The following is a 27,605-nucleotide window of genomic DNA, read 5'->3' on the forward strand; positions in this document are numbered from 1 at the left end:
TGGGAGCATTTGTGGATGTATCTGCCTGTGTGCGTGGGTTTTCTATATACCTTGAAGGAAAGTATACCGTTGGGAAGGCGTGTAACTAAGGTGTCTAGGAAGGGTAAGCAATTGTTATTTTCCTTTTGCATCGTGAACTGGATTCTTGGATGTAGGCTGTTGAGGTGACTAAGGAAGGCATCTATACCAGAACACCAGAACAAATTCTAAAACTCACTCCAACTCAACATCACCAAACAAGATCAGTAGTATCAACATAAGAAGCCTGAATGGCAAAGAAATGGAGCTAGCTGAGGAATTGGATAAGTACCAGATTGACATAATAGGGGTGACAAACAAAAAATACAAAAACTGGTGAGATCTTTCTGAGCAATAAATACAAAATGTTATATTCAGGCAATGACAATCAAGGAAAAGGAGGAGTAGCCATAGTATTCAACACTAAATACGAGACTAATCTTCTTGAATGGTGGCAGTCTCAAGTAGAGTGATGTGGGCAAATATGAGAATGGGGGAACTGGACAATGAGACTTATTTTTGCCTATGGTCCTACAGAAGATTCTAATAAGGCAGAAATGGAGAAATTTTTTGAAGCTTTAGAGAAAGCAACTGACATAATGAGGAAGGAAAAATTTTTCTTTGTTGGGGACCTAAATATTAGAGTAGGAAATGATTGTCAGACATACAAAAATTTTTTTGAAAAATTCAGAGAAACGCACAGAGCCAATAATAATGGCAAATACCTGTTGGATTTCTGCTCAGGACATGGATTGGTTATTGCTAACACCATGTTCCAACTTAAAAATGTACACAAATTCACATGGAGAGAAGAGGCTAGGAATAATGATAGTTTTCTTCCTGGTGCAGGATACCAGTCTACAGAGGATTTGAAATTGGAAGTGATCACCATTTAGTCCTGAGCAGGATAAAATTGAAATTCATATTGAAAAGAACATGTAAGAAAGTTTTAAAAGTTAGCAGCTCTCAGATGTGAACTGTAAACTAAAATATACAAACATGATTGAAGAAAAAATGAAAGAGTTTGAGAACAGGAACCAAACCTTGGAGATTCAGTGGCAAGCCCTGAAGAAAACACTGATTGATTCAGCCAGAGTGGCATGTGGTCATGTTGTCTGTAAAGATAAAAAAAAATCAGAATTCCATGGTGGACACAGGAAGTTAAAGAGGCAGTGAAAGAAAGGAAGAGAGCATATTAAAAGTTCCTGGCAAATAAGTCAGCTTGTGCTCTTAGAGATTACAGAGACAAGTGTAAGAAAGCTAAACACTGTGTAAAACACTAGCTAAACAAAAGTCATGGGAGGACTTTGGTAAGAAGATAGAAAATAAATATCAAGAAGGTGGCAAGATATTCTGGAAGTTGTTGAAGAAGCTGAGAAATAGAGGAAAGAGTGCTGTAAAAGGAATTAGAGATGATGAAGGTGACATGAAAACTGGAGAAAAAGATATCCTTGAAGTATGGAGTGATTAATTTGAAAAATTGCTAAATGAAACAAACAGTGATGACAGCACAGTGGTAAAAAAAACTATGATCAGGCATGCAGTCAGGAATACATATCCATACTTGAAGTAGAAAAAGCCATCAAAAGCCTGAAATGTGAAAAGGCAGCAGGGGTAGATGATATTTGACCAGAAATGGTCAAGTATGGAGGTGTAAAAGTCTTACAGTGGCTGCACTGCATAGTTCAGAAGGCCTGGACAGAGGGACAAATTCCAGATGATTGGAGTAGAGCTCTCATAGTACTCATATACAAAAAGGGAAATGATACTGAATGTGAGAATTACAGAGTTATACCCCTACTGAGTGTTCCTGGTAAGATATATGCTTGAGAAATGGTTGAGAAGAATTGTGGAAGAGAAGCTGGATTCAAGCCAGATAGAGGCTGTCAGGATCAGATTTTCACTTTCCGACAGATAGTTGAGAAATCATGGGAATATATCAAAGATCTGTATTTAAGTTTTTTTGTAGATCTGGAAAAGGCATATGACAAGGTGCCAAGAGAGAAGCTATTGAAAACACTACAGTTATATGGTGTTAATGGGTCATTATATCATGCAATACTTTGTCTTTATTTGAGTTGTAAATCAGCAGTTAGAATTGAAGGAAGTACAGGAAGGTGGTTTAATGTTAAATCTGTTAAAAATTATCTGTATGGATCACATTACTCTTAAATAAAGGACAAGACTGCAAGATACCCTGGCTAAATTGAATAACTATTACAGTAGATATGGTATGAAGGTCAGCAATAACAAGACAAAGACAGTGAAAGTAGGCAATATTTTCAAACAGTTGAAAATATTTTCAACTGCATCGTGAATGGAGAACCTATAGAACAAGTAAAACATTTCAGCTATTTAGGCACAATTTTTAGTGAAGATGATGAATTAAATTTGGAAATAGACTGCAGAATTAGCAAAGCTGGTATGGTAGGAAGTCAAATGAATAAATTTATATGAAATAAGAGAAAGATTAGTCAAAATAACTAGATGTATACAACACAGTGTTCAAACCAATTTTAACTTATGGATATGTGAGCTGGGTTAAAAATAAAATCTTGATCAAAGATTAGAGACCAGATATGAAGATCCTGAGAAAGATTAGGGGACAACAGATGTCATATCACAGTATCATATTAAAAACGAGGATATTAGGAAAGAATTTGACATTGTTAGCATTCAGGAATGTGTTTGCAGAGCTAATCTCAGGTAGTGTGGCCATTTAAACAGAATGGGATAGGAAAGATTATCTAAACAAGTGTTCTTTGCCAGGATGACAGGAAAAAGAGTAGAGGACGACCAAGATGTAGGTGCATTGATATAGTAAAATGTGGCTTAGAAGACAGAAATATAAGATCTGATAATATTGGAATGTTGACAGATAACAGACTAATCTGGAGGAAAATTGTTGATAGGAAGTTAGCAATGATGTAACTTTTCATGTAGTACTACATAAGATCCTGTACAGGATCACATGTAGTACTATCATAAGATCCTGTACATCAAATTCCTGACATATACCCTCAGGTATATGTCAGGAATTTGATGATGTTGAATAACTAATAATACGTTTCCTTAGTTATCCCATTGCATTGTTTATGTATAATATTATACGGCTCTCGCTGTTTTAAATCAATCAGTTTCGTTCTACCTTGTAATTAACTATTGTCACAACTGATGGTGATGGCCTGTAATATTCAGGCTGAAATATATGGCTTTAAATAAATATTATTTATTATTTTCTTATGTTTTTGTGCGAATTATCAAAATAATAATAGTATGACAACTAACAAACTCGGCAGATTGTAAATTTAATTGAAAGAAGCTTCACTTTTATGTGAAATTAGTTATTTTTGATTTGTATGGTGCAAAGACATCAAAGGTCATTCAGCTCCAGGACACATGGTTATGGCAGTACATATGGTAAAAGGTTGGTAGGACAGTTACAAACATCCATACCCATAGCAGGATTTGAACATGCCTGGCAAACAGATACGCTAACCATAAAATATATGTATAAAATATACATATATTTTATATATGTATATATAAAATGTATACATATATACACTGTGCTATATGAGCACAGTGTATATATGGCTTTAATTTTAATTTCAGCAGAAAATTTGAATTAGATTGAGTATGTCATGGAAGAGGTAGATTTTCAGTTGATGATATTAAACAGTTTTAAACATAAGTTCATTCATTTATTATTATTACTAGTTTGACCTACATTGATTTAAACCTTTTAACCACTCCTTTGCTGAGGAATGGTTTCAATTTTAGAAGTATTAAATATTAATCTGTTTCACATAATAAATTATGGTTTTAATTTTTCCCACGTAGAGCTTATATTTCTGAACTTACCCATTATCATGATGAGTATAGTCAACTACTATGTGATGTAACTACATCATTAGGTTATCTGGATTCTCTTCAACAGCAGTACTTGTTTGTTTCCAATAAAACAAATGCACTACATGAAGCCTGTGAACATCTTTTAACAGAACAGGTAATTTTTTTAATTAACTATATATTAATAATAAATTAGAAGATAATATATCTTCATGAAAATTTATAATGTTATCCCCTCCCCCCCTACACACACTTCTCATGTTCTTTCTTTGTCATACAAACATGTATTCATATTTCCCGTAGATCTGTTAGATCTGAAAACTATTCATTAATGTCTGATAATAGAAAAATTTTGAATTGCATTTGAATTATATATTTATCATCACAAATTTCTAAATTTATTGCACCATTAAAAGAGTTACCATTTTATGGCAGATTTCTAAAACTAAATTTTGAAGTTCTTTTTGAGATGTCTGTCTTGCTAGCTTTTCTTTTTTAAAAGCCTGGGCAAAATTCTGATATTTCATCATTTTACATATTACAACATGGTTTGTTTTCTTAACCTTTCATTTCAAGATAATGGAATTCACTTACATTGGAGTTATTTAATGACAACAGAAATTTCAATCTCCTTTCAAGACCATTTTCAGTGCATACAGTTTGAGAGAAGAAATAAAATGCAATAACAATTGAAAATTATAGCATGTACTATAATACTTGATAGTAAATGCAGGAGGAGCGCCTAATCTGTAACCATTAGAATTCAAGAAAAATACATTGAAATTATCAGATAAGTAATTTAAGTATGAGGTATAATTTAGGTATCTTACTCAGTACCTCTCATGTCCTCATAGGTATGAGCAGTATTGAGTAGGATAACTTTTCAAAATTGGGAAAATGCATACTGTATGATATAATGTATGAGATGGATGACATACTGTCATCCATCTCATACATTATGCATTATCATTAGACAGTCATTTCTGTTTAGGTTTGGATGATGAATATGGGCTTAACAGCTTTCTTTATGTGTGGTCGTTCTAATGAAAATTGTTTTTGTGTGAAACTTTAGTCGTGTTCCAATGATTTGTACATTTTTCAAGGATAAAAATGGTACCTTGAAAAATTAAAGAGTAAAAAAGTAAAGAGAGGATACCAAGAGGCAACTGATCATAACATTCCAGAAAACATAAATAGTCAGAATAATATTGAAAACCAGTGGAATATGATTAAAGAGTTAATTACAAATTCATCAAATCAATTATTGAAAAATGCAGAAAAAGAAAAAAGAAAACATCATTGGATAATAGATGAAATACTTGGCCTTATGGATGAAAGAAGAAAATATAAAAATGCTGTTAAAGAAGAAGATGTGGCCAAATATGAATATCTTAAAAATCAAATTACAAGAAAATAAATGTAGACAAGCCAAAAAAGAATACCTGGAAGAACAGTGTAATAACATAGATAAATTATTTAAAAAAGAAAACATAGAGAAAGCCTATAAAGAAATTAACAAACTGACTTTCAAATCTAATAAGAACAGCAAAAACAATGCCATCAAAGATGAAAATGGAAAATTACTAATAGAAAATCTGAGGATATATTAATGGAATGGAAGAATTATCTTGAAAATCTCTATAATGGCGATGAACTTGATGTTGATATCAGCATAGAAAATCAAAATGAAGATAATCTAGGACCCCCAATAATGCGAGAAGAATTTGTTAAAGCACTGTCCAAAATGAGTAAGGGAAAAAGTCCAGGTGTAGACAATATTCCTATAGAACTGCTACAAAATCTAGGTGATGAGACAAAAACCTTACTCTATCAATTAATAGCCCAAATCTATGATAGAGGAGAAATACCAAAGGAGTTTATGAAATCAACCATAATACCAATACCAAAAAAGAATAATGCAAACAAATGCAGCCAATTTAGAACAATAGCTTTAATCCCACATGTTAGCAAAATTCTGCTAAAAATTATTCAAAAATAGATTGTCTATTGGATGAAGACCAATTTGGATTCAGAAAGAATAAAGGAACAAGAGAGGCAATACTCTGTTTAAGAACAATAATAGAGAGAAGATTAGACCTTAGTCAAAATACTTACATTTGCTTCCTTGATTTAGAGAAAGCATTTGATAAAGTAAACCAGCAAATACTCCTAAATTGTGTAACTAATATTGGCATAGATTTGAGGGATAAGAAAATAATTTATCAAATTTACAAATATCAAAATGGATGGATTAAAATCAATGATAAGGAGAAAATAATAAATATCAGGAGTGGAGTAAGACAAGGATGTATACTTTCACCACTTTTATTTAATTTATATATTGAAAAGGCCATTCTGGAAACTAAAGATAAAATAAATAGTGGCATAAAGATAAATGATGAGCAAGTCATGTGTATAAGATTTGCTGATGACATAGCTGTTGTAGCAGAAAACAGAAGAACGTTAAAAACGATGCTAGAATTACTAAATAATAACCTTGAAATATATAAAATGAAAATCAACACAGATAAGACTAAAATCATTGTTACAGGCAAAATCCCTATCAATACAGAGCATATAGACATCAGCAGGGAACAAATAAAATAAGTGAAAAGCTTTAAATATTTAGGAAGCCTAATAACAGAAGATGGCAGAACAAGAGAAAACATAAGATCAAGAATAAACAATGCAAAAGCCCAATTCTCTAAGATGAAAAGCATTTTAGCAGGAAACCTCAACCTACAATTGAAAAAAAAAATTAGTAAAGACATTGATATGGAGCATTGCACCGTATGGATGTGAAACCTGGATTCTAGGCAGAGAAGATGTAAGAAGATTTAAGGCTTTTGAAATGTGGTGCTGGCGTCACATGAACAAAATAAAATGGACAGGAAAAAAATCAAACCAACAAGTCCTGAGAGAGATAAACGAAACAAGAACTCTAATAAAATCGATCAAAATTAGAAGGGAGGTGGTTTGGACATATACTTCGACATGATGGACTTGTGAAAAGAATAACTAAAGGCAAAATAGAGGGGAAAAGAAGAAGAGGCAGACCAAGGAAAAGCTTTCTTGACCAAGTCAAAGACAGCACGGGTTTGAAGAGTTACCAGGAGGTTAAGAAGAAAGCCAATGACAGAGTGGAATGGAGGAAATTGCTGCTGAGCTACCAGTCCCAAGACTGATGCAACTGATGATGATGTCCAGTAACTGAACATAATCCTTGTGTTCAACAACACAAATTTAAGCAGACTGACTCACTTATATGCCCATAACATAAGAAAATATGAGTAAGGAATTCTCTAAACTCTTGGATAGGAAAGATTAAAAGGAGGATATTTATTCTTTGGGAAGAGAGTGCAAGAATGAATGGAAGGAGACTTGAATGTGAATCTGGCATACTTCCTAGGCAAACCTTGACATGTAGATTGGAGACTAGAAATTTTTCTGAACGAGGACTAGAATGAAGGCAAAAGTTTTCAATTATTTTGGTGATGTTTGGGTTATAGCCATTAGAAAGTAGCTCTAATAAAAGGTCTGATTTTAAAGGAAAGGCTGGTCCTTGTGAGAAATACAAAAATATTTTGGGAAAATTTGGAGAAAAGAGCAAAACTAATAATAATGGCAAATATCTGTTGGATTTCTGCTCAGGACATGGACTGGTTTTTACTAACACCATGTTCCAACATAAATATGTGCACAAATTCACATGGAGAGAAGAGGCTAGGAATAAGAAAAGTCTCATTGACTATGTTGTTATTGTTGATAGTGATGTTTTCTCCCTGGTGCAGGACACCAGAGTATACAGAGGATTTGAAATTGGAAGTGATCACTATTTAGTCTTGAGCAGGATAAAATTGAATTTCATATTGAAAAGAATAACATGTAAGAAAGTGTTAAAGCGAATAAAAGTTGAGCAGCTCTCAGATGTGAACTATAGACTAAAATGCACAAAGATTGTTGAAGAAAAAATGAAAGAGTTTGAGAACAGGAATCAGACCTTGGAGATTCAGTGGCAAGCCTTGAAAAAAGCCCTTCCTGTGTCCACCATGGAGTTCTAATTTTTCTATCTGCAAGGATAGAAAAATTAGAACTCCATTAGGACACAGGAAGTTAAAGAGGCAGTGAAGGAAAAGAAGAAAGCATATCAAAAGTTCCTGGCAAATAAGTCAGCTTGTGCTCTTAGAGAATATAGAGACAAATGCAAGAATGCTAAACACTGTGTAAAACTAGCTAAACAAAAGTCATGGGAGGACTTTGGCAAGAATATAGAAAATAAATATCAAGAATGTGGCAAAACATTCTGGAGGTTGTTGAAGAAGCTTAGAAATGGAGAAAAGAGTGCGGTAAAAGGAGTTAGAGATGATAAAGGTGACATGAAAACGGAAGATAAGGATATCCTTGAAGTATGGAGTAATTACTTTGAAAAACTGCTAAATGAAAGAAGCAGTGATGACAGCACAGTGGTAAAAAACACTGAACAGACATGCATTCAAGTATATATCCATACTTGAAGTAGAAAAAGCCATCAAAGGCTTAAAATGTGGAAAGGCAGCAGGAGTGGATGTCGACCATAAATGCTGAAGTATGGTGGTATAAAAGTCTTACAGTGGCTACACTGCATAGTTCAGAAAGCCTGGACAGAGGGATGAATTCCCGATGATTGGAGTAGAGCTCTCATAGTGCCTATATATGAAAAGGGAAATAAAACTGAATGTGAGAATTACAGAGGTATTTCCCTACTGAGTGTTCCTGGCAAGATCTATGCAAGTATACTACTTGAGAAATGATTGAGAAGAATTTTGGGAAGAAAAGCTTGGTGAAGAACGAGCTGGATTCAGGCCAAATAGAGGCTGTCAGGATCAGATCTTCACTTTACGACAAATAGTGGAGAAATCATGGGAATACAACAAAGATCTGTATTTAAATTTTGTCGATTTGGAAAAGGCATATGACAAGGTGCCAAGAGAGAAGCTATTCAGTACGCTAAAATTATAGGGTGTCAATGGGGAATTATATCAAGCAATACTTAGCCTTTATTTGAGTTGTAAGTCAGCAGTTAGAATTGAAGGAAGTACAGGATGGTTTAATGTTAAATCTGGTGTGAGACAAGGATGTACATTATCCCCTCTGTTATTCATTATCCATATGGATCACATTATGAAGGAAAGTGGTATTAAACATGATATCAAAATTGGAGATGTTAATGTCAGCTCTTTGCTTTATGCAGATGATGTTATACTTCTAAATAAATCCGCTACAAGTCTGCAAGATTCTCTGACTAAATTGAATAGCTGTTCTAATTGATATGGTATGAAGGGCAGCAATAAAAAGACAAAGACAATGAAAATAGGCAAAATCATTGAAAATGTCAACTGTGTTGTGAATGGAGAACCTGTGGAACAAGTAAAACATTTCAGCTACTTAGGCACGATTTTTACTGAAGATGGTAAATTGAATATGGAAATAGACAACAGAATCAACAAAGCTGGTATGGTGGGAAGTCAATTGAATAAATTCATATGGAATAAGAGAGAAATTAGTCGGAACACTAAATTAGATGTATACAAGACAGTGTTCAAACCAGTTTTAACTTATGGATCTGAGAGCTGGGTCAGAAGTAAAACACTTGACCAAAGACTAGAGACTGCAGATATGAGAGTCCTGAGAAAGATTAAAGGCATGAACAGATGGCATCATTGGCAATATCATATTAAAAACGAGGATATTAGGAAAGAACATTGTCAGCATCAAGGAATGCATTAACAGAGCGAATCTCAGGTGGTATGGTCACTTAAATAGAATGGGAGAGAAAAGATTAGCAAAACAAGTGTTCTCTGCCAGGTTGGCAGGAAAATGACCCAGAGGAAGACCAAGATATAGGTGGATTGATATGGTACATAGTGCCTTAGACGATAGAAATATAAGATCTGATAATGTTGGAGTCTTGACAAGTAACCGACTGATTTGGAGGAAGATTGTAGATAGGAAGTTAGTAATGATGTAATTTTTTCATGTAGTACTATCATATCCTGTACACCTCTTGAGGGTACATGGCAGGATGGTGATGATGATCAGGGAAACATAATGCATCTGCATGATGTATTAAAGTTTTGATGATGCATACTGTATGAGATGGATGACTATGATAATAATTATCATTGTTTTCTATCTGTATATAGAAAATTGAAAACTACCATAAAGTTGCCTTTGGATGAGAAAGCCAGGAATGCAAGGTGCATTCTTGCCATTCTCATCCAAAGTAAATCATGTTCTTATCTCATATTGTCTCTTACCAAGAGTAAATTTAATTTTGGATGAACTGAATTAATTTTATGAAGAAAACTGTAGAGTTTGGTTAAAGAAGTATTCTTGACTGCAACACTGATGTTGACTAAAAAAAAGGATTAAACTAAATTTATTATGATGTTGACTAGATTATCATCCCAATTTAAGGATGTGAAGATCATTGTTTAGCACTTATTGTTGATGTTGAAGCTGATGTTCGAGCACTTCAAGTCATATGAGTGAAGAGTTCTATCATTTGCCATACTTTGGATAGGTTAATGAGAGAAGGTTGTTTATGTATAAGAGGATAGGGATAAATAACAGAAGAACATCTGCATTAGTAGGAAAATCTGAAGAACTGACAGTAAACTGGCAATCTTGATTACAAAGGAGGAAAAGGCAAACCATAAGATAACAATTTCTTGAGAAGCCTTTGATTCCAGAACATATTAGATTCCTTTGGAATATCATGTGCAACAGCAAACTTTTCTCCAAACTGCTCCATGGCATGTGTCCAGGTAGATGAAGAGATCTGCTGTAGATCTGGATTGGTCAAATCTTTATCAGTGGTCCTCTCTTTTAGTTTCTTTACCATTGGTCACAGATTAGTTGACAGTTTTCTCCAAGTGTTGAAGATGTTGCATGTGATGACTTTTTCCATTGCAGTAAACTCTGCTAACGTGAGAATAATAAGTCAATAATTTGATGATAGACACATTACTTTTTTTTTGAATTTTCTATATACTGACTTCTTCCATGCTGTGGGCTAGATGCCAGCTCAGTATAATATATAGGCTAGCCTCAGTTAACATGATTAATTCATCCTGTGAGCTTGTTGTCCAAAATAGAAATGTATTAATTGAATATAATAATTAGGAAAAAATTATAGTTGGTCTGTGACCTTCAGGAATGTCTATAAAGAATTTTAAAAATACTTTTTAAAATGACATTTTAACTGTATACTATGTAAAAGATAATGAAAATACACTGTAATTATAGAATTAAATGTTTATTGCATAACATACACAATGAGGAAACTGTTTGTTATGGAAATATTTGAACACTTTTTGAACAGTGTTGGCTTTTTATATATAAGGTATACCTTGATTAATGAAGAGGATGTGGTCCACGAAATTACTTTGTTAAGCGAAACTTCGTTCTCAGAGGTAAAAATACTATGACCAATAATAGGGCCAATAATAAAAGAAAACGAAAGACTTTTTTTTTGAAAAAAGAAAAGCTTTATTAAATAAAAAGTCAATATTACATACCAAACAAAGATAAAATCATGACATTTTAAAATACGAATCTAAAGTTGATTGTGTATGCTTTTTTTCTCTTTCATTTAACAATTGCCTATATGGATTTATTGCATTTAACACTGATCACTTAACAATAACACTTCTTCCTAAATCAAGATCATTTTCATTGAAAAAATTTAAAACGTTTTCAATGTCATTCAAGCACCTTTTTTAAATCTTTGGTTCCTAACACTTTTTCGGTAGGAACTTCTTTTAATTTCATCTTCATTTTCTTTGGCTTCGTTGCTAACAGGTTTTTCTAAATCTTCCACTGAAAAATCATCATCTTCTGCAACGTGGATGATGCGCAAAACTGTTAAAAACAGACACACCCAGAGCTTAGGGGTACGTGACGAGTCGCCGTCTTTCGCCAATTGGATGATTGCTGGGTGTTGACCTTAAAATTTTAATATTTTTACATGAAATGAGGCTTGAAATTGCAGACTTTGTTATATCAAGGCTTCGTTACCAGAGGTAATGTTAACCAAAGTATACCTGTATATTTATCATCATCCAATTTTGATAGCCAACAAGCTTCTGTAAGCCCTGGAAATAACATCTTTTGATCTTAGGATCAACATTCACTGGACTATCCATGATTGGAAACTGACTCCTGAAGCATGAATTGTAATTTATAACTGTGTAAATTTATACAACTGGCTAGCAAATCAATTTCCCAGTGTGATATCGAATAATTGATAGTCACTGTGTGTGTGTGTGTGTGTGTGTGTGTGTGTGTGTGTGTGTGTGTGTGTGTGTGTGTGTGTGTGTGTGTGTGAAAAGTTTAAATAGGCTGCCTTTTATTCTCTTAACTTTCATATTGGTTGAATAGAGATAGTAATTATAGCAGTTGCCTGAAATGGTAAATATTTGATTTAATTCAGAGAGCAAATATAACTTGTCATTTCTTAATGTATATTTAATCTGTAGGTTTTAAAAATAGTTATTCCATTTTTCTTAGTATCTCTTTAGTAATATTTTTAATTTTCTTTAAATTTCAGACTAAACTCATAACTTCTGTAGAAGAAATATCAGGAAAATTGTGTTACTTCAATGAATTAGAAATTATTTCACAGGTACAAGAGTGTTTTGTTTTTGTATTTTGATGATTATCAAATGAATATCATTTCTCAATACACTAAACAAAATTAAGCTTATCTGCACTTAGAAATTTCACTGTATTAATAGTGTACCATAGTGAGAGAAAAATCTTCTGATGAGGAACCTTTTTTTTTTATCCACTTGAGTGGATTAACATTTGAAATGTATTCAAAAATGCCTCAAGAACAGTTTGTTTTTCCTACACAAAATATCAGATTTTATTTCTGTAGCAGCATAGTCATTACTGTACTTTTAATACACCAAATAAGTTTACACACAATGAATCAAGAGGAATTATGAACAGATATAACTATTAAGTTTTTTTTCTTTTATTTAATTATGTGATATAAAGGTTGTAAGCTGATAGTACATTAATACTATCAGTGGGCTAAGTTTACACATAAGTTTAAATAAGTTTACACACAATGAATCAAGAGGAATTATGAACAGATATAAGTATTAAGTTTTTTTTCTTTTATGTGATTATGTGATATAGAGGTTGTAAGCTGATAGTACATTAATACTATCAGTAGGCTAAGAATTATTTTTTTAAGAATAAGAATTTTTTTTTGTATTTTTATTGATTTGTTACCTGCTGTGATGAATTTCATTCCTGTTGTGAGACTACTGTCCTAGTAAGCTAGGCAGTAATCTCACAGTGGGTAATGAAATTCATCTCCCACCTAAAGACAATATCAAACATCCATGGTAGGATTTGAACTCACAGTTTATTGGTTGGAGAGTGGATATGCTAATCACTTGGCCAAGCAGGCTGGCTACTTCATTTAAACTTCATAGTTACATAGGTTCTCAAGAATACCTAACCTCAGTATACAGAGCAGTCATCTACACATAGTATGTTCAGATATAAGTATTCACATTGGTTTATTAGCATTGTCCCTGATATGTATGGCAATATCCAAAATGCACATTTTATCAGTATAAAACTTTTCAATCCTGCAGAAAAAATTTCCAAGGGTATGGTTCAGGGACTTTGGTTACTAGTTTTGTGGCCTACTGTGATCAGTTCATCACCAATGGAAATTGTTATCAAGCTGCATTTTTATTGCTTAGAAAAAATGTGTAGGAGCTCTATTTGTGTTTGAAGTACATACAAAAGAAAATATTCTGTAGTGATAGATACACATTTTAACAATAATGGCAATAAATTTTATAGGAATTATAGATAAATCATATATAGATAGAAAAGTCACTTTCAAAAATAAAAGAATCAACAAACTGATTGCAGAATACTAATCTACACATTGATACAGAAGAATGTTAACAATCGTTTTTCACAGTGGCATGAGGATTCTTTTATGATTCATCAAATTTATGCATATGAATTGCAAGCGTTGGCATTATGGATGACTTGAATTATTGCAGAACAAGTTATTGATAATTGATGACATTGCATCAAGCCAGCTTCACCATTAAGTATGGTCCAAGGTGCTGAACCTACTGTGTGTGATATGGATAAAGGTGCTTTTTCATGAAATGTGTTTAGGACACAAAGACATGGAAATCATTCAGCCACATGTTATTCAGCTGCACATTCAGATGAAATATGAACTGTGATACATTTATTCTCTTACAGTGTTTGGGAAACTGTTCAAATATATTTCATCTGTCAGTTAGCAAAGCATCAGTAGGATTGTTGAGATCACAATATAGCATGCGTTTGTGAAAGTGTTTAGGTAGTTGATTCATTGCCTGATGTGAGATCACCCTGCTTATTTACAGATGACCTGAAGTGGCTTGGGGAAAAAAAGTATAATGTTTGGTCTTTAATCAGAAGGTCCCTGAAGTATGTAATACTTAGTTGCTATAGTGCTAATATACTCTAGGTTTCAACTTCTTGTAGATGCAATTGATATTAAAAAAAAATTGTAGGATCCCTAAATATACATAATATGATTTGTTCTATTCATCATTATAAAACATGGAGGATAATGAATTCAGCATACTAAACATCATCTGCATGTTGTGAACAACAATAAACTGCAATGGCTGGTTGCAGTGAAAGCAATATTTAGTTTTCTTTCTGTTTGTAAGTCATATACATGATATGTATTGTATACTGTATTGAGGTTGGGGATCATCCTGTTGTAAACACATGAATTGCAAATTCTTGAATAAAATTAAAATTTGTGAATTTACAAGTATGTTTGCTTGTTTATATATTTTTAAAAAATGGCTGTAGCACTGTAACCATTCAGTATCATACTTGTATTCATACTCAAAACACCTCTGTTACAAGCTCCTAAAGTTAATCACATTCCTTCTGACTTCCTGTTTGTTTATTTCATCATCATCAAATTCTTGCCATGTACCCACAAGGGGTGTACAGGATATGATAGTACTACATGAAAAAATTATATCATTACTAACTTCCTATCTACAATTTTCCTCCAAATCAGTCTGTTACTTGTCAAGACTCCAACATTACCAGAACTTATATTTCTATCGTCTAAGGCACTTTGTACCGTATTAATCCACCTATATCTTGGTCTTCCTCTGGGTCGTTTTGCTGCCAACCTGGCAGAGAACACTTGTTTTGCTAATCTTTCCTCGCCCATTCTGTTTAGGTGACCATACCACCTGAGATTAGCTCTGCTAACGCATTCCTGGATGCTGACAATGTCAAGTTCTTTCCTAATATCCTCGTTTTTAATATAATATTGCCATTGATGCCATCTGTTCACGCCTATAATCTTTCTCAGGACTCTCATATCTGCGGTCTCTAGTCTTTGGTCAAGTGTTTTACTTCTGACCCAGCTCTCAGATCCATAAGTTAAAACTGGTTTGAACACTGTCTTGTATACATCTAATTTAGTGTTCCGACTAATTTCTCTCTTATTCCATATGAATTTATTCAATTGACTTCCCACCATACCAGCTTTGCTGATTCTGTTGTCTATTTCTATATTTAATTTACCATCTTCAGTAAAAATCGTGCCTAAGTAGCTGAAATGTTTTACTTGTTCCACAGGTTCTCTATTCACAACACAGTTGACATTTTCAATGATTCTGCCTATTTTCATTGTCTTTGTCTTTTTATTGCTGCCCTTCATACCATATCAATTAGAACAGTTATTCAATTTAGTCAGAGAATCTTGCAGACTTGTAGCGGATTTATTTAGAAGTATAACATCATCCGCATAAAGCAAAGAGCTGACATTAACATCTCCAATTTTGATATCATGTTTAATACTACTTTCCTTCATAATGTGACCCATATAGATAATGAATAACAGAGGGGATAATGTACATCCTTGTCTCACACCAGATTTAACATTAAACCATCTTCCTGTACTTCCTTCAATTCTAACTGCTTGTTTATTTTAATATTTTAAAACAAATTCTCCCAGTTATTCAATTATTAATACAGCAGTATTAGAATGTGCCCTAAATGAATTGATTGACGTGAGAAAAGGATTAATACCAATGTAAAAGACTAAATCATTTACAATATTCTGATTACATCATTGTAGCAAACAACAAAATAGATCCAGAAGAATGCATTAAATATGGTATTGAAGTAGTATTACAGTCACTATGGCAAACACCACAATAGCAAACTCATTCTGTTTAACAAACTACTGAAAAGTCCCAACCAAAGCTCCAAAGGGTACAGTGCTATGCTAAAAAAATTTGCTATATCAAACTATCCACTGTAGCAAACTAATCCTTAGTCCATAGGATTTTGCCGTAGTGGAAGTCGACAGCATAAGCTCCAGTCTGGTTGGCTGGGTGATTAGAATCCCTGATTCAAACCTGCAGGTTTGAATCCCATTGTGGGCATGAATGTTTGTGATTGTCTTTGAAAATAGTAGTGGTGGTGGTCATTGGTAGATGGCATTGGTGTAGATGATGAAAGTAGTTGTAGTTGGTGGATTGAGTTGTAGTTGAGTGGTGGAGACAGAGTTGTAGAGTAGGTGCCCTTCCTCAATGAATCTTTGGACTCCCTGGAGGTGTTATGTAATAATAATAATAATAAACTCTGGAAAAAACTAAAAATAATGACAATTATCGAAGACAATCAGATAATAGAAAAATAAATGACAATAGACGAGAATAAAATTGTCTATTGTATGAACCAAGTGCAAGAAAAATATATACCTTTGAAAAAATTTTATGTTAGGAAAACGAAGTCTCTATAAGGAAATAAAAAAAATAATTACATGAGGCTGGATGTCTTTTACTGAAAAAAAAAAAAAAAATCCTAAGCAGTAAAATAATACCTGAATATAAAACCACACTCTTCAATCACTGTCTTCCTAGTTATGGGCATTTAGATAAGATATGTGGCCAGTAACAAAGCAAATATTAGACAAAATGAGTAAAATCAACATTAAAATGGGGAGAGAGAGAGAGAGAGAGTGTGTGTGTGTGTATGCCATGCAAAGCATCATACTGCATAATAAATATGAAGATGTAGAAAAGAAACAAAGGTGATAGATATAGGGAAGAGATTTCAAAATGGAAATAGGGTAGGATGTATCATCACCTGAATGAAAAATGATTAGTGGATAGACAGTCATCAGAGGCATCCATACAAGAGGAAGATGAATGCCTGAACAATTGAGAAGATGGAAGGATGGTTGGAGAATATTGCATCAGGAAACATTTAGCCAGAAATAAAAAGGGCTTAGAAGAAACAGAAGATAAATGTGAAGAATAGAGTATACCAAGTACACTCTATAATGAAATCTTCTAATATGAGTATTTTTGTATACATGTTGAATGTAATAATGTTAAACACAAAGATTTTTTTTTCAGTTGTAATGAGAGTATTACTTTATCATAATGCTTTTGGCTAAATTAGCTGTATAAAAGACAGTGTTCAAACCAGTTTTAACTTATGGATCTGAGAGCTGGGTCAGAAGTAAAACACTTGACCAAAGACTAGAGACCACAGATATGAGAGTCCTGAGAAAGATTATAGGCGTGAACAGATGGCATCAATGGCAGTATCATATTAAAAAACGAGGATATTAGGAAAGAACTTGACATTGTCAGCATCCAGGAATGCGTTAGCAGAGCTAATCTCAGGTGGTATGGTCACTTAAACAGAATGGGCGAGGAAAGATTAGCAAAACAAGTGTTCTCTGCCAGGTTGGCAGGAAAACGACCGAGAGGAAGACCAAGATATAGGTGGATTGATACGGTACAAAGTGCTTTAGACGATAGAAATATAAGATCTGATAATATTGGAGTGTTGACAAGTAACTTACTGATTTGGAGGAAAATTGTAGATAGGAAATTCATGATGTAATTTTTTTCATGTAGTACTATCATATCCTGTACACCCCTTGAGGGTACATGGCAGGAATTTGATGATGATGATGATAATGCTTTTGGTTGTTCATCACCATCGTTTAAAACATTTAAATAGGTTGCATTCTGATCTCATTATTACTAACACAATGTTCCAACATAAAAATGTACACAAATTCACATGGAGAGAAGAGGCAAGGAATAAGAAAGTCTCATTGACTGTGTTATTGTTGACTGTGATGTTTTCTCCCTGGTGTGGGACACCAGAGTATACAGAGGATTTGAAATCGGAAGTGATCACCATTTAGTCCAGATCAGGATAAAATTGAATTTCATATTGAAAAGAAGAAGAACATGTAAGAAAGTTTTAAAGCAATAAAAGTTGAGCAGCTTTCAGATGTGAACTGTCAACTAAAATACACAAGCATTATTGGAAAAAAAATGAAAACGTTTATGAACAGTAATCAAACCTTGGAGATTCAGTGGCAAGCCCTGAAGAAAATATTGATTGATTCAGCCAGAGAAGCATGTGGTGAGATTGTCTGTAAGGATAGAAAAATCAGAACTCCATGCTGGACACAGGAAGTTAAAGAGGTAGTGAAAGAAAATAAGAAAGCATATCAAAAGTTCCTGACTTATTGTCTCTGTATTCTCTAAGAACAAAAGCTCTTAGAGAATACAGAGACAAATGTAAGAAAGCTAAACAAAAGTCTTCGGAGGACTTTGGTAAGAATCGAAAATAAATATCAAGAAGGTGGCAAGATATTCTGGAGATTGTTGAAGAAGCTCAGAAATGGAGGAAAGAGTGCAATAAAAGGAACTAAAGATAATAAAGGTGACATGAAAACTGGAGAAAAAGGATATCCTTGAGGTATGCAGTAATTACTTCAAAAAATCGCTAAATGAAACAATCAGTGACAGTACTTGATAAAAAAACACTGACCAAGCATGCAATCAGGAATACATATCCATACTTGAAGTAGAAAAAGCCATCAAAAGCCTGAAAGGTGGAAAGGCAGTAATAGTAGATGATGTTCAACCAGAAATGCTCAAATATGGAAATACAAAAGTCTTACAGTGGCTACACTGCATAGTTCAGAAAGCCTGGACAGAGGGACGAATTCCAGATGATTGGAGTAGAGCTCTCATAGTACTCATACACAAAAAGGGAAATAAAACTGAATGTGAGAATTGAGGTATTACCCTACTGAGTGTTCCTGGTAAGATATATGGTTGAGAAGAATTGTGGAAGAAACGTTTGGTGAAGAAAAAGCTGGATCCAAGCCAAATAGAGGCTGTCAGGATCAGATTTTCACTTGACGACAGATAGTTGAGAAATCATGGGAATATAACAAAGATCTGTATTTAAGTTTTTAGATCTGGAAAAGGCATATGATAAGGTGCCAAGAGAGAAGCTATTCAATACACTAGTTATATGGTGTCAATGGAGCATTAAATCAAGCAATACTTAGTCTTTATATTAGTTGTAAGTCAGCAGTTAGAATTGAAGGAAGTACAGGAAGATGGTTTAATGTTAAATCTGGTGTGAGACAAGGATGTACATTATCTCCTCTGTCATTCTTTATCTATATGGATCACATTATGAAGGAAATTGGTATTAAACTTGATATCAGAATTGGAGATGTTCATCTCAGCTCTTTACTTTATGTGTGATGTTATATTTCTAAATAAATCCGCTACAAGTCTGCAAGATTTCCTGACTAAAGTGAATAACTGTTGTAATAGATATGGTATGAAGGTCAGCATTAAAAAGATAGACAATGAAAATATTCAGAAACATTGAAAATATGAACTACATTGTGAATGGAGAACCTATAGAACAAGTAAAACATTTCAGCTACTTAGGTATTATTTTAATATACCTAAGTATTAATTTCTCTCTTGAATAAGAAAGAAATTAGGCAAAAACACTAAATTAGCTGTATACAAGACAGTGTTCAAACCAGTTTTAAATTATGGATCTGACAGCTGGTTCAGATGTAAAACACTTGACCAAGGACTAGAGACCACAGCTATGAGAGTCCTGTGAAAGATTAGAGGCATAAACAGATGGCATCAATGGCAATATCATATTAAAAACGAGGATATTAGGAAAGAACTCGACATTATCAGCATCCAGGAATGCGTTTGCAGAGCTAATCTCAGGTGGTATGTCACTTAAACAGAGAGAAAAGGAAAGATTGGCAAAACAAATGTACTCTGCCAGGTTGGCAGGAAAAAGACCTAGGGGAAGACCAAGATATCTATTCCATACCAATCCACTTATGATACATTAAAAAGTGCCTTAAAAGATAGAAATATATGATGTGATAATTTTGAAGTCTTGACAGGTAACAGACTGATTTGGACGAAAATTGTAGATTGGAAGTTCATCATCATGATCAAATTCCTGCCATGTACCCTCAAGGGTTGAATAGGATATGATAGTACTACATGAAAATTTACATCATTACTAACTTTCTATCTACAATTTTCCTCCAAATCAGTCTGTTACTTGTCAACACTCCAATATTATCAGATCTTATATTTCTATCGTCTAAAGCACTTTGTACCGTATCAATCCACCTATATCTTGGTCTTCCTCTCGGTCGTTTTCCTGCCAACCTGGCAGAGAAACTTGTTTTTCTAATCTTTCCTCGCCCATTCTGTTTAAGTGACCATACCACCTGAGATTAGCTCTGCTAACGCATTCCTGGATGCTGACAATGTCAAGTTCTTTCCTAATATCCTCGTTTTTAATATGATACTGCCATTGATGCCATCTGTTCACACCTATAATCTTTCTCAGGACTCTCATATCTGTGGTCTCTAGTCTTTGGTCAAGTGTTTTACTTCTGACCCAGCTCTCAGATCCATAAGTTAAAACTGGTTTGAACACTGTTTTGTATACAGCTAATTTAGTGTTCCAACTGATTTCTCTCTTATTCCATATGAATTTATTCAATTGACTTTCTACCATACCATTTTTGTTGATTCTGTTTTCTATTTTCATATTTAATTTACCATCTTCACTAAAAACTGTGCCTAAGTAGCTGAAATGTTTTACTTATTCACAGGTTCTCCATTCACAACATTTTTCAATGTTGTGAATGGAGATATTTTCAATGATTCTGCCTATTTGCATTGTCTCTTTGTCTTTTTATTGCTGACCTTCATACCATATCTATTACAACAGTTATTCACTTTAGTCAAAGAATCTTGCAGACTTGTAACAGATTTATTTAGAAGTATAACATCGTCCGCATACAACAGAGAGCTGACATTAACATCTCCAATTTTGATATCATTTTTAATACCACTTTCCTTCATAATGTGATCCACATAGATACTGAATAACAGAGGGGGATAATGTACAGCCTTGTCTCACACCAGATTTAACATTAAACCATCTTCCTGTACGTTCTTCAATTCTAACTGCCAACTTACAACTCAAATACAGACTAAGTTTTGCTTGATATAATGCCACATTGACACCATATAACTCTAGCGTATTGAATAGCTTCTCTCTTGGCACCTTGTCATATGCCTTTTCCAAATCAACAAAACTCAAATAGAGGTCTTTGTTATATTCCCATGATTTCTCCAATATTTGTCGTAAAGTGAAGATCTGATCTTGACAGCCTCTATTTGGCCTGAATCCAGCTTGTTCTTCACCAAGCTTTTCTTCCACAATTCTTCTCAACCGTTTCTCAAGTATACTTGCATAGATCTTGCCAGGAACACACAGTAGGGATATACCTCTGTAATTCTCTCATTCAGATTTATTTCCATTTTTATATATGGGTACTATGAGAGCTCTACTCCAATCGTCTGGAATTCATCCCTCTGTCCAGGCATTCTGAACTATGCAGTGCAGCTACTGTAAGACTTTTACACCTCCATACTTGAGCATTTCTGGTCGAAGATCATGTAATCCTGCTGCCTTTCCACATTTCAAGAATTTGATTGCTTTTTCTACTTCAAGTATGGATATGTATTCCTGACTGCATGCCTGGTCAGTGTTTTTTATCACTGTGCTATCATCACTGCTTGTTTCATTTAGTAAAATTTCAAAGTAATTACTCCATACTTCAAGGATATATTTTTCTCCCATTTTCATTTCACCTTTATCATCTCTAACTCCTTTTACAGTACTCTTTCCTCCATTCCTAAGCTTCTTCAACAGCCTCCAGAATATTTTGCCACCTTCTTGATATTTATTTTCTATGTTCTTGCCAAAGTCCTCCCATGACTTTTGTTTAGCTAGTTTTACACGGTGTTTAGCTTTCTTACATTTGTCTCTGTATTCTCTAAGAGCACAAACTGACTTATTTGCCAGGAACTTTTGATATGCTTTCTTCTTTTCCTTCACTGCCTCTTTAACTTCCTGTATCCACCATGGAGTTCTAATTTTTCTCTCGTTGCAGACAACTTCACCACATGCCTCTCTAGCTGAATCAATCAGGGTTTTCTTCAAGGCTTTCCACCGAATATCCACGGTTTGGTTCCTGTTCTCTAACTCTTTCATTTTTCCTCCAATAATCTCGTGTATTTTAGTCTACAGTTCACATCAGAGAGCTGCTCAACTTTTATTCACTTTAAAACTTTCTTACATGTTATTCTTTTCAGTATGAAATTCAGTTTTATCCTGCTCAAGACTAAATAGTGATCACATACAATTTCAAATCCACTGTACACTCTGGTGTCCTTCAAGGACACCAGAGTGTACAGTGGACTCCAGGAAGAAAATATCACTATCAACAATAACATAGTCAATGAGACTTTTCTTATTCCTTGCCTCTTCTCTCCATGTGAATTTGTGCACATTTTTATGTTGGAACATGGTGTTAGTAATAACCAGTCCATGTCCTCAGCAGAAATCCAACAGGATTTGCCATTATTATTAGCTTTGCTCTTTTATCCAAATATTCCAAAAACATTTTTGTATGTCTGACAATCACTTCCTACTCTGCTATTTAGATCCCCAAAAAGGACCTACTTTTCCTTTCTCATTGTGTCAGTAGCTTCTGTAGAGCCTCAATAAATTCCTCCACTTCTACCTGAGTAGAACCTTCTGTGGGAGCATAATCACAAATAAGTCTCATTGTCCAGTTCCCCTTTCTGATATTTGCTCACATCACTCTACTTGACACTGCCTGCCATTCAAGAAGATTAGCCCCGTATTTTGTGTTGAATACTGTGGCTACTCCTTCTTTTCCTTAATTGTCATTGCCTGAATATAACATTTTGTATTTATTGCTCAGAAAGATCTCACCAGTTTTTGTCTTTTTTTTTTTGTTTCAGTCACCCCTATTATATCGATCTGGTACTTATCTAATTGCTCTGCCAGCTCTATTTCTTTGCCATTCAGGCTTCTTATGTTGATAGTACTGTTCTTAAACTCTAGGGATGTTGAGTTGGGGTGTGTTTTTAGATTGGTTCCAGTAGCTGACTTTGCGCTGTTCGCCCTGGTTCCCTGGCGAAAATCGTGGTTCGAGGTTATATCGTAGTGTGTAGTGTTCGTGCAAGCTCCTGATAAGATGAGTATTATTTTCAGTTATCGTTGATAAAATTACTTAATATTGCATAGTTTTGTTTGCCTTGCGTATTTTAATGCGTCTGTGTGTTTTTGGTGTGTTATAACGTATAATTTGATAAAACACGTTGCAAATAAGTATGGCAACTGTACGAAGGAAAATGGTGGCCAGTAAGGGTGGTTCGCTATCTTTATCAAAGAATGGTAGTATAAAAGAAATGATATAGTGTACTAGCTGTGAAATGTACGCTTTGCGGAGTGCGGTCGGAGTGTGGATAGATGATAATAAAGGATTGAATGTGTGTAGAAAATGTAGGGAGAATGAGGAATTGAAGTGTATATCGGATCGTGAGTGTGATATTTTTGTCAAACTTCAGAAGGGATATGACAAGAAACGGCAAGGTTGTACATGAGAATTGTGAGAGTGTGAATGATAGTATTAATGGTTTCTGAGAGAATAAAAAAGATGAGATAGATGCATTGAGTGAGATCACGTTGTTGAATGGTGCGATACAAAGGGCAAAACAGCAGCTAGAGTGCGTGAACAAAAGTCGACTGAATGAACCAACCAATAATAAAAGGTATGACAGGAAAAATAGACGTGTGAATGTGAACATGAACAAAATGAAGGATAGAGTGCTGTATGGAGACTCGTTAGTACGAGGTGTGTTAGTAGAGGATTTGACAAAATCGTACCAACCTGGTGCGACCATAAAGGATGTAACTGAGTCTATTAGAGAGCAAAAGGAAAGGGTGAAAGAAATGATTGTTGTGGCAGGTACGAATGATTTGAAAGGAGATAAAATGGAAATAATAGAAGACCTGAATGAATTGTTTGAGGTAGCAAAAGAAAAGAGTGAGAGAGTTAGAATGATTAGTCTTTTGCCACGGTATGACAGTGAAATGTTTAAAAGGAGGGCCATAATTGTGAATAACTTTATGCGTGGGTTATGTATGACGAGTGGTGTGGAATTTGTGGACGTGTGGAGTTAGTTCGATGGGCGAAAGGATCTATATAAGATGGATGGCTTGCATTTGAATGGTTATGGTGTAAGAAGACTTGAGAAAATGTTGCTGAATGTAGTGGATATGCAAATTCAGGGAAACTAGATTTGTTAAGGGGGGGGGGAGTAGATATACAGTCCTTAGGGAGGCAGTTGAATGTAAGGATGAATATAATATGCTAGAGCAAATAAGGACAACAAACCAGAGTGGGATAGTTAATATAAGGCATCAAGGTAGGGTTGGGGCTAATGGGGGTCTTAAATTCATGTACACTAATACTAGGAGTATTAGGAACAAGAAGGAAGAGTTTTTGGCCATGGTTGGCACTTCCAGACCACAGGTTATTGGTATTAGTGAAACATGGCTGACTGTAGATGATATAGCTAGTGGGATTGAATGTGATGGGTATAGTGTGTTCAGGAATGACAGAGAGAATAAAATGGGGGGAGGAGTATTGTTGATGATAGCTGATGAGCTACAGCCAAGGAGAATAGAAGTTGAATTGCAGGATAGAGAAAAGAGCACATTTGAGCCATTTGGCGTGAGATTGTGGCTAGCAGAACTAAATATACAATTGGGTGCTGCTATAGACCAGGTGATGGAAAAGATGGTGGTGACAGTATGTACAAGCAAATAGAAGAAATGAGTGGAAGGAGGGTAATTATTATGGGAGATTTCAACTATGGTCGCATTGATTGGAGTGAGGAGAGGACACACGGGAGGAAGGAATTGGATTTTATGCAGTTATTAAGGGATAACTGTCTGCAACAGCATGTAATGGAAAATACTAGGGGGTCAGAGAGTGCTTGACCTAGTAATTACATCTGAGGATTTGGCTGTAACAAATATGACCACATTGCCACCAATCGGTGAGAGTGATCATGGGGTCTTGACTTGGGAGGTGGCTAAAGGTGTGGAATTTTCAATTAAGACAGGGTACATGTGGAAGTATCAGGCTGGAAAGTATGACAAGCTTAGGAGTTTGATTGGTTCAGTGCCATGGCATGTACAACTGCAAGGACTAGAAGTTGATAGTGCATGGGAGGCAGTTAAGAAGTGCTTGCATGAAGCAATGGCTGACTGTATACCTAGAGTCTGAATAATAAATCAACTAGGGGTTAAATGGATGAATAACACCATTAAGCTTGAGCTGCAAAAAAAGAAACAACTATGGAGGGAATTTAAGGAGAAAGGTGACTGGCAGGCACATGAACGGTATAAAGCGCAGGCCAGAAAGGTGACGAGTGTGGTAAGAAAAGCAAAAAATGATTACAAAAGAACATTGGCCATGCAGGCTAAAGAGAATCCTAAACATTTTTTTAGATATGTAGCAAGTAAAAGGAAAAATGTACATGGCAGAATGATTTTAAAGAATGCCGATGGTAGGGAGGTAACTGAATCAGTTGAGATAGTTGAGTTACTGAGTGAGCACTTTGCAAGAATATATCATCCAGGTGGTGACATTGCAGAAACGAATAAACCAGTAGATTATACGGGAATTGTGGTGAATGAAGTGGAGGCGAGTAGTCTCTTGCATAACCTCAATGTCAATACATCTGTGGGATTGGAAGGTATACCAGCTCGTGTTGTACGAGAAGCAGCTAAAGAATTGTCAGTACCCTTGACCATTTTGTTTAATTTGAGTCTCGAGTCTGGGTTAGTCCCGAGCGGGTGGAAAGAGGGGAAAATAGTTCCGCTGCATAAAGGTGGATTACCGACCGATTAGCATATCAGGAATCATTGTCAAGGTCTTAGAGAAATTAGTCAAGAAAAGAATACAGGATTGGATAGATGAAAATGGGATATTATATGGGGGACAATATGGTTTTGTGAAGGGTAGATTATGCCTCAGTAACTTGCTCACGTTTTATAACACAGTGACGGCTGAACTGGATAGGGGTAATGGGTTTACAGTGATACTACTGGACCTTGCCAAGGTCTTTGATAGGAATACCACATGGAACCCTAATCAGTAAACTGGAGCAGATGGGGATAGATATAGGGTTGGTGAGATGGATAGGAGGGTGGTTGAAGGAGAGATACCAGAGAGTGGTTTATTCAGGAGTGGAGTCTAAAAGACGTCTTGTGACTAGTGGAGTGCCGCAGGGCTCTGTTCTTGGTCCACTGCTTTTCAATTTGTTCATCAATGATATTGGAAAGGATTTGAGAGGAAGTGTTCACTTGTTTGCTGATGATGCAAAGTTGGGTAGAGCAATTGTGAGTGCACAGGATGTCAAACTTTTACAGGATGATTTGGATAGTTTGGAGGTTTTGGGCTAGGAAAAATGGATGTCAATTTAATGTGGCGAAGTGTAAGGTTATGCACTTTGGGGTGAAAAGAATAGCAGCAGTATATCGCATTGGTGGAACCGTACTCCAGGAGATTGATGAGGCCAGGGATTTGGGAGTGTTGGTGGATAGGGAGTTGAAGTTTAGGGAGCACATTGTAAAAGTGACTAAAACAGCTCATCAAATCACTTGGCTTCTGAAAAATACTTTAACATGCAGAGACAAACAAGTTGTTGTTCCTCTGTATCGAGCCTTGATAAGACCCCATCTGGACTTCTGTGCCCAGTTATTGGCACCAGGGTTTCTTCGTGATGGGGAGGAAGTGGAGAGGGTCCAGAGATGAGTGACCAAGATGATAGCAGATCTGTGGAATGAACCTTATGAGAATAGGTTGAAGATTTGTGGGTTGCAGAAATTGGACGATAGGCGAAGGAGGGGTGATATGATTGACACATTGAAATTACTGAAGGGTTTTTATAAGATTGATCCAGAAGATATTTTTGAAAATATGACTGGTGGTGGGAGGACTAGGGGCCATGCATGGAAGCTGGGCAAGAGCGTGGTTGACAAGGGTGTTAGAGCTAGGTTTTTAACTTGGAGAGTAGTGAATGAGTGGAATAAGCTTCCAGAGTCTGTTGTGGGTGCTACGACCGTGAATGAGTTCAAGGCAAGGTATGATAGATACTGTGTGAGTGTTGAATAGTTGTTCTTGACATGATGTTAGGGCCTCCCTCGATGAGAATGTCGACTCCTTGGAGTTTCCTGGAACAATAATAATAATAATAATAAAACAACGGGGGCCTTGTTTAATCCGGCGACACCCCAGTCGGCATGAAATTTTGCCACATTGTATACCATCATTTTGTATTTTGGTTTAATCAATAGGAATACAATTTGGTCGGCTGAATCCCAAATTGCCAGCCCATCCTCGTTCG

General features: G+C 35.1%; 1 protein-coding gene across 2 annotated transcripts in view; it reads left to right on the forward strand.

Moving 5' to 3' along the window:
• Nucleotides 1–27,605, forward strand: part of Cog3 (conserved oligomeric Golgi complex subunit 3) — a 195,956-nt gene that overhangs the window by 36,341 nt on the left and 132,010 nt on the right. For both annotated transcript variants that reach the window (XM_090414006.1, XM_090414005.1), the window contains exons 4-5: nt 3,862–4,027; nt 12,461–12,535. In XM_090414006.1, the coding sequence (XP_090270132.1) occupies nt 3,862–4,027; nt 12,461–12,535 (241 nt within the window). The remainder of the gene's footprint in view (nt 1–3,861; nt 4,028–12,460; nt 12,536–27,605) is intronic.

The sequence above is a fragment of the Typopeltis vanoorti genome, chromosome 24 (assembly GCF_054136105.1).
Source record: "Typopeltis vanoorti isolate ZY-2024b chromosome 24, IOZ_Tvanoo_1.0, whole genome shotgun sequence".
Classification (NCBI taxonomy): domain Eukaryota; kingdom Metazoa; phylum Arthropoda; class Arachnida; order Uropygi; family Thelyphonidae; genus Typopeltis; species Typopeltis vanoorti.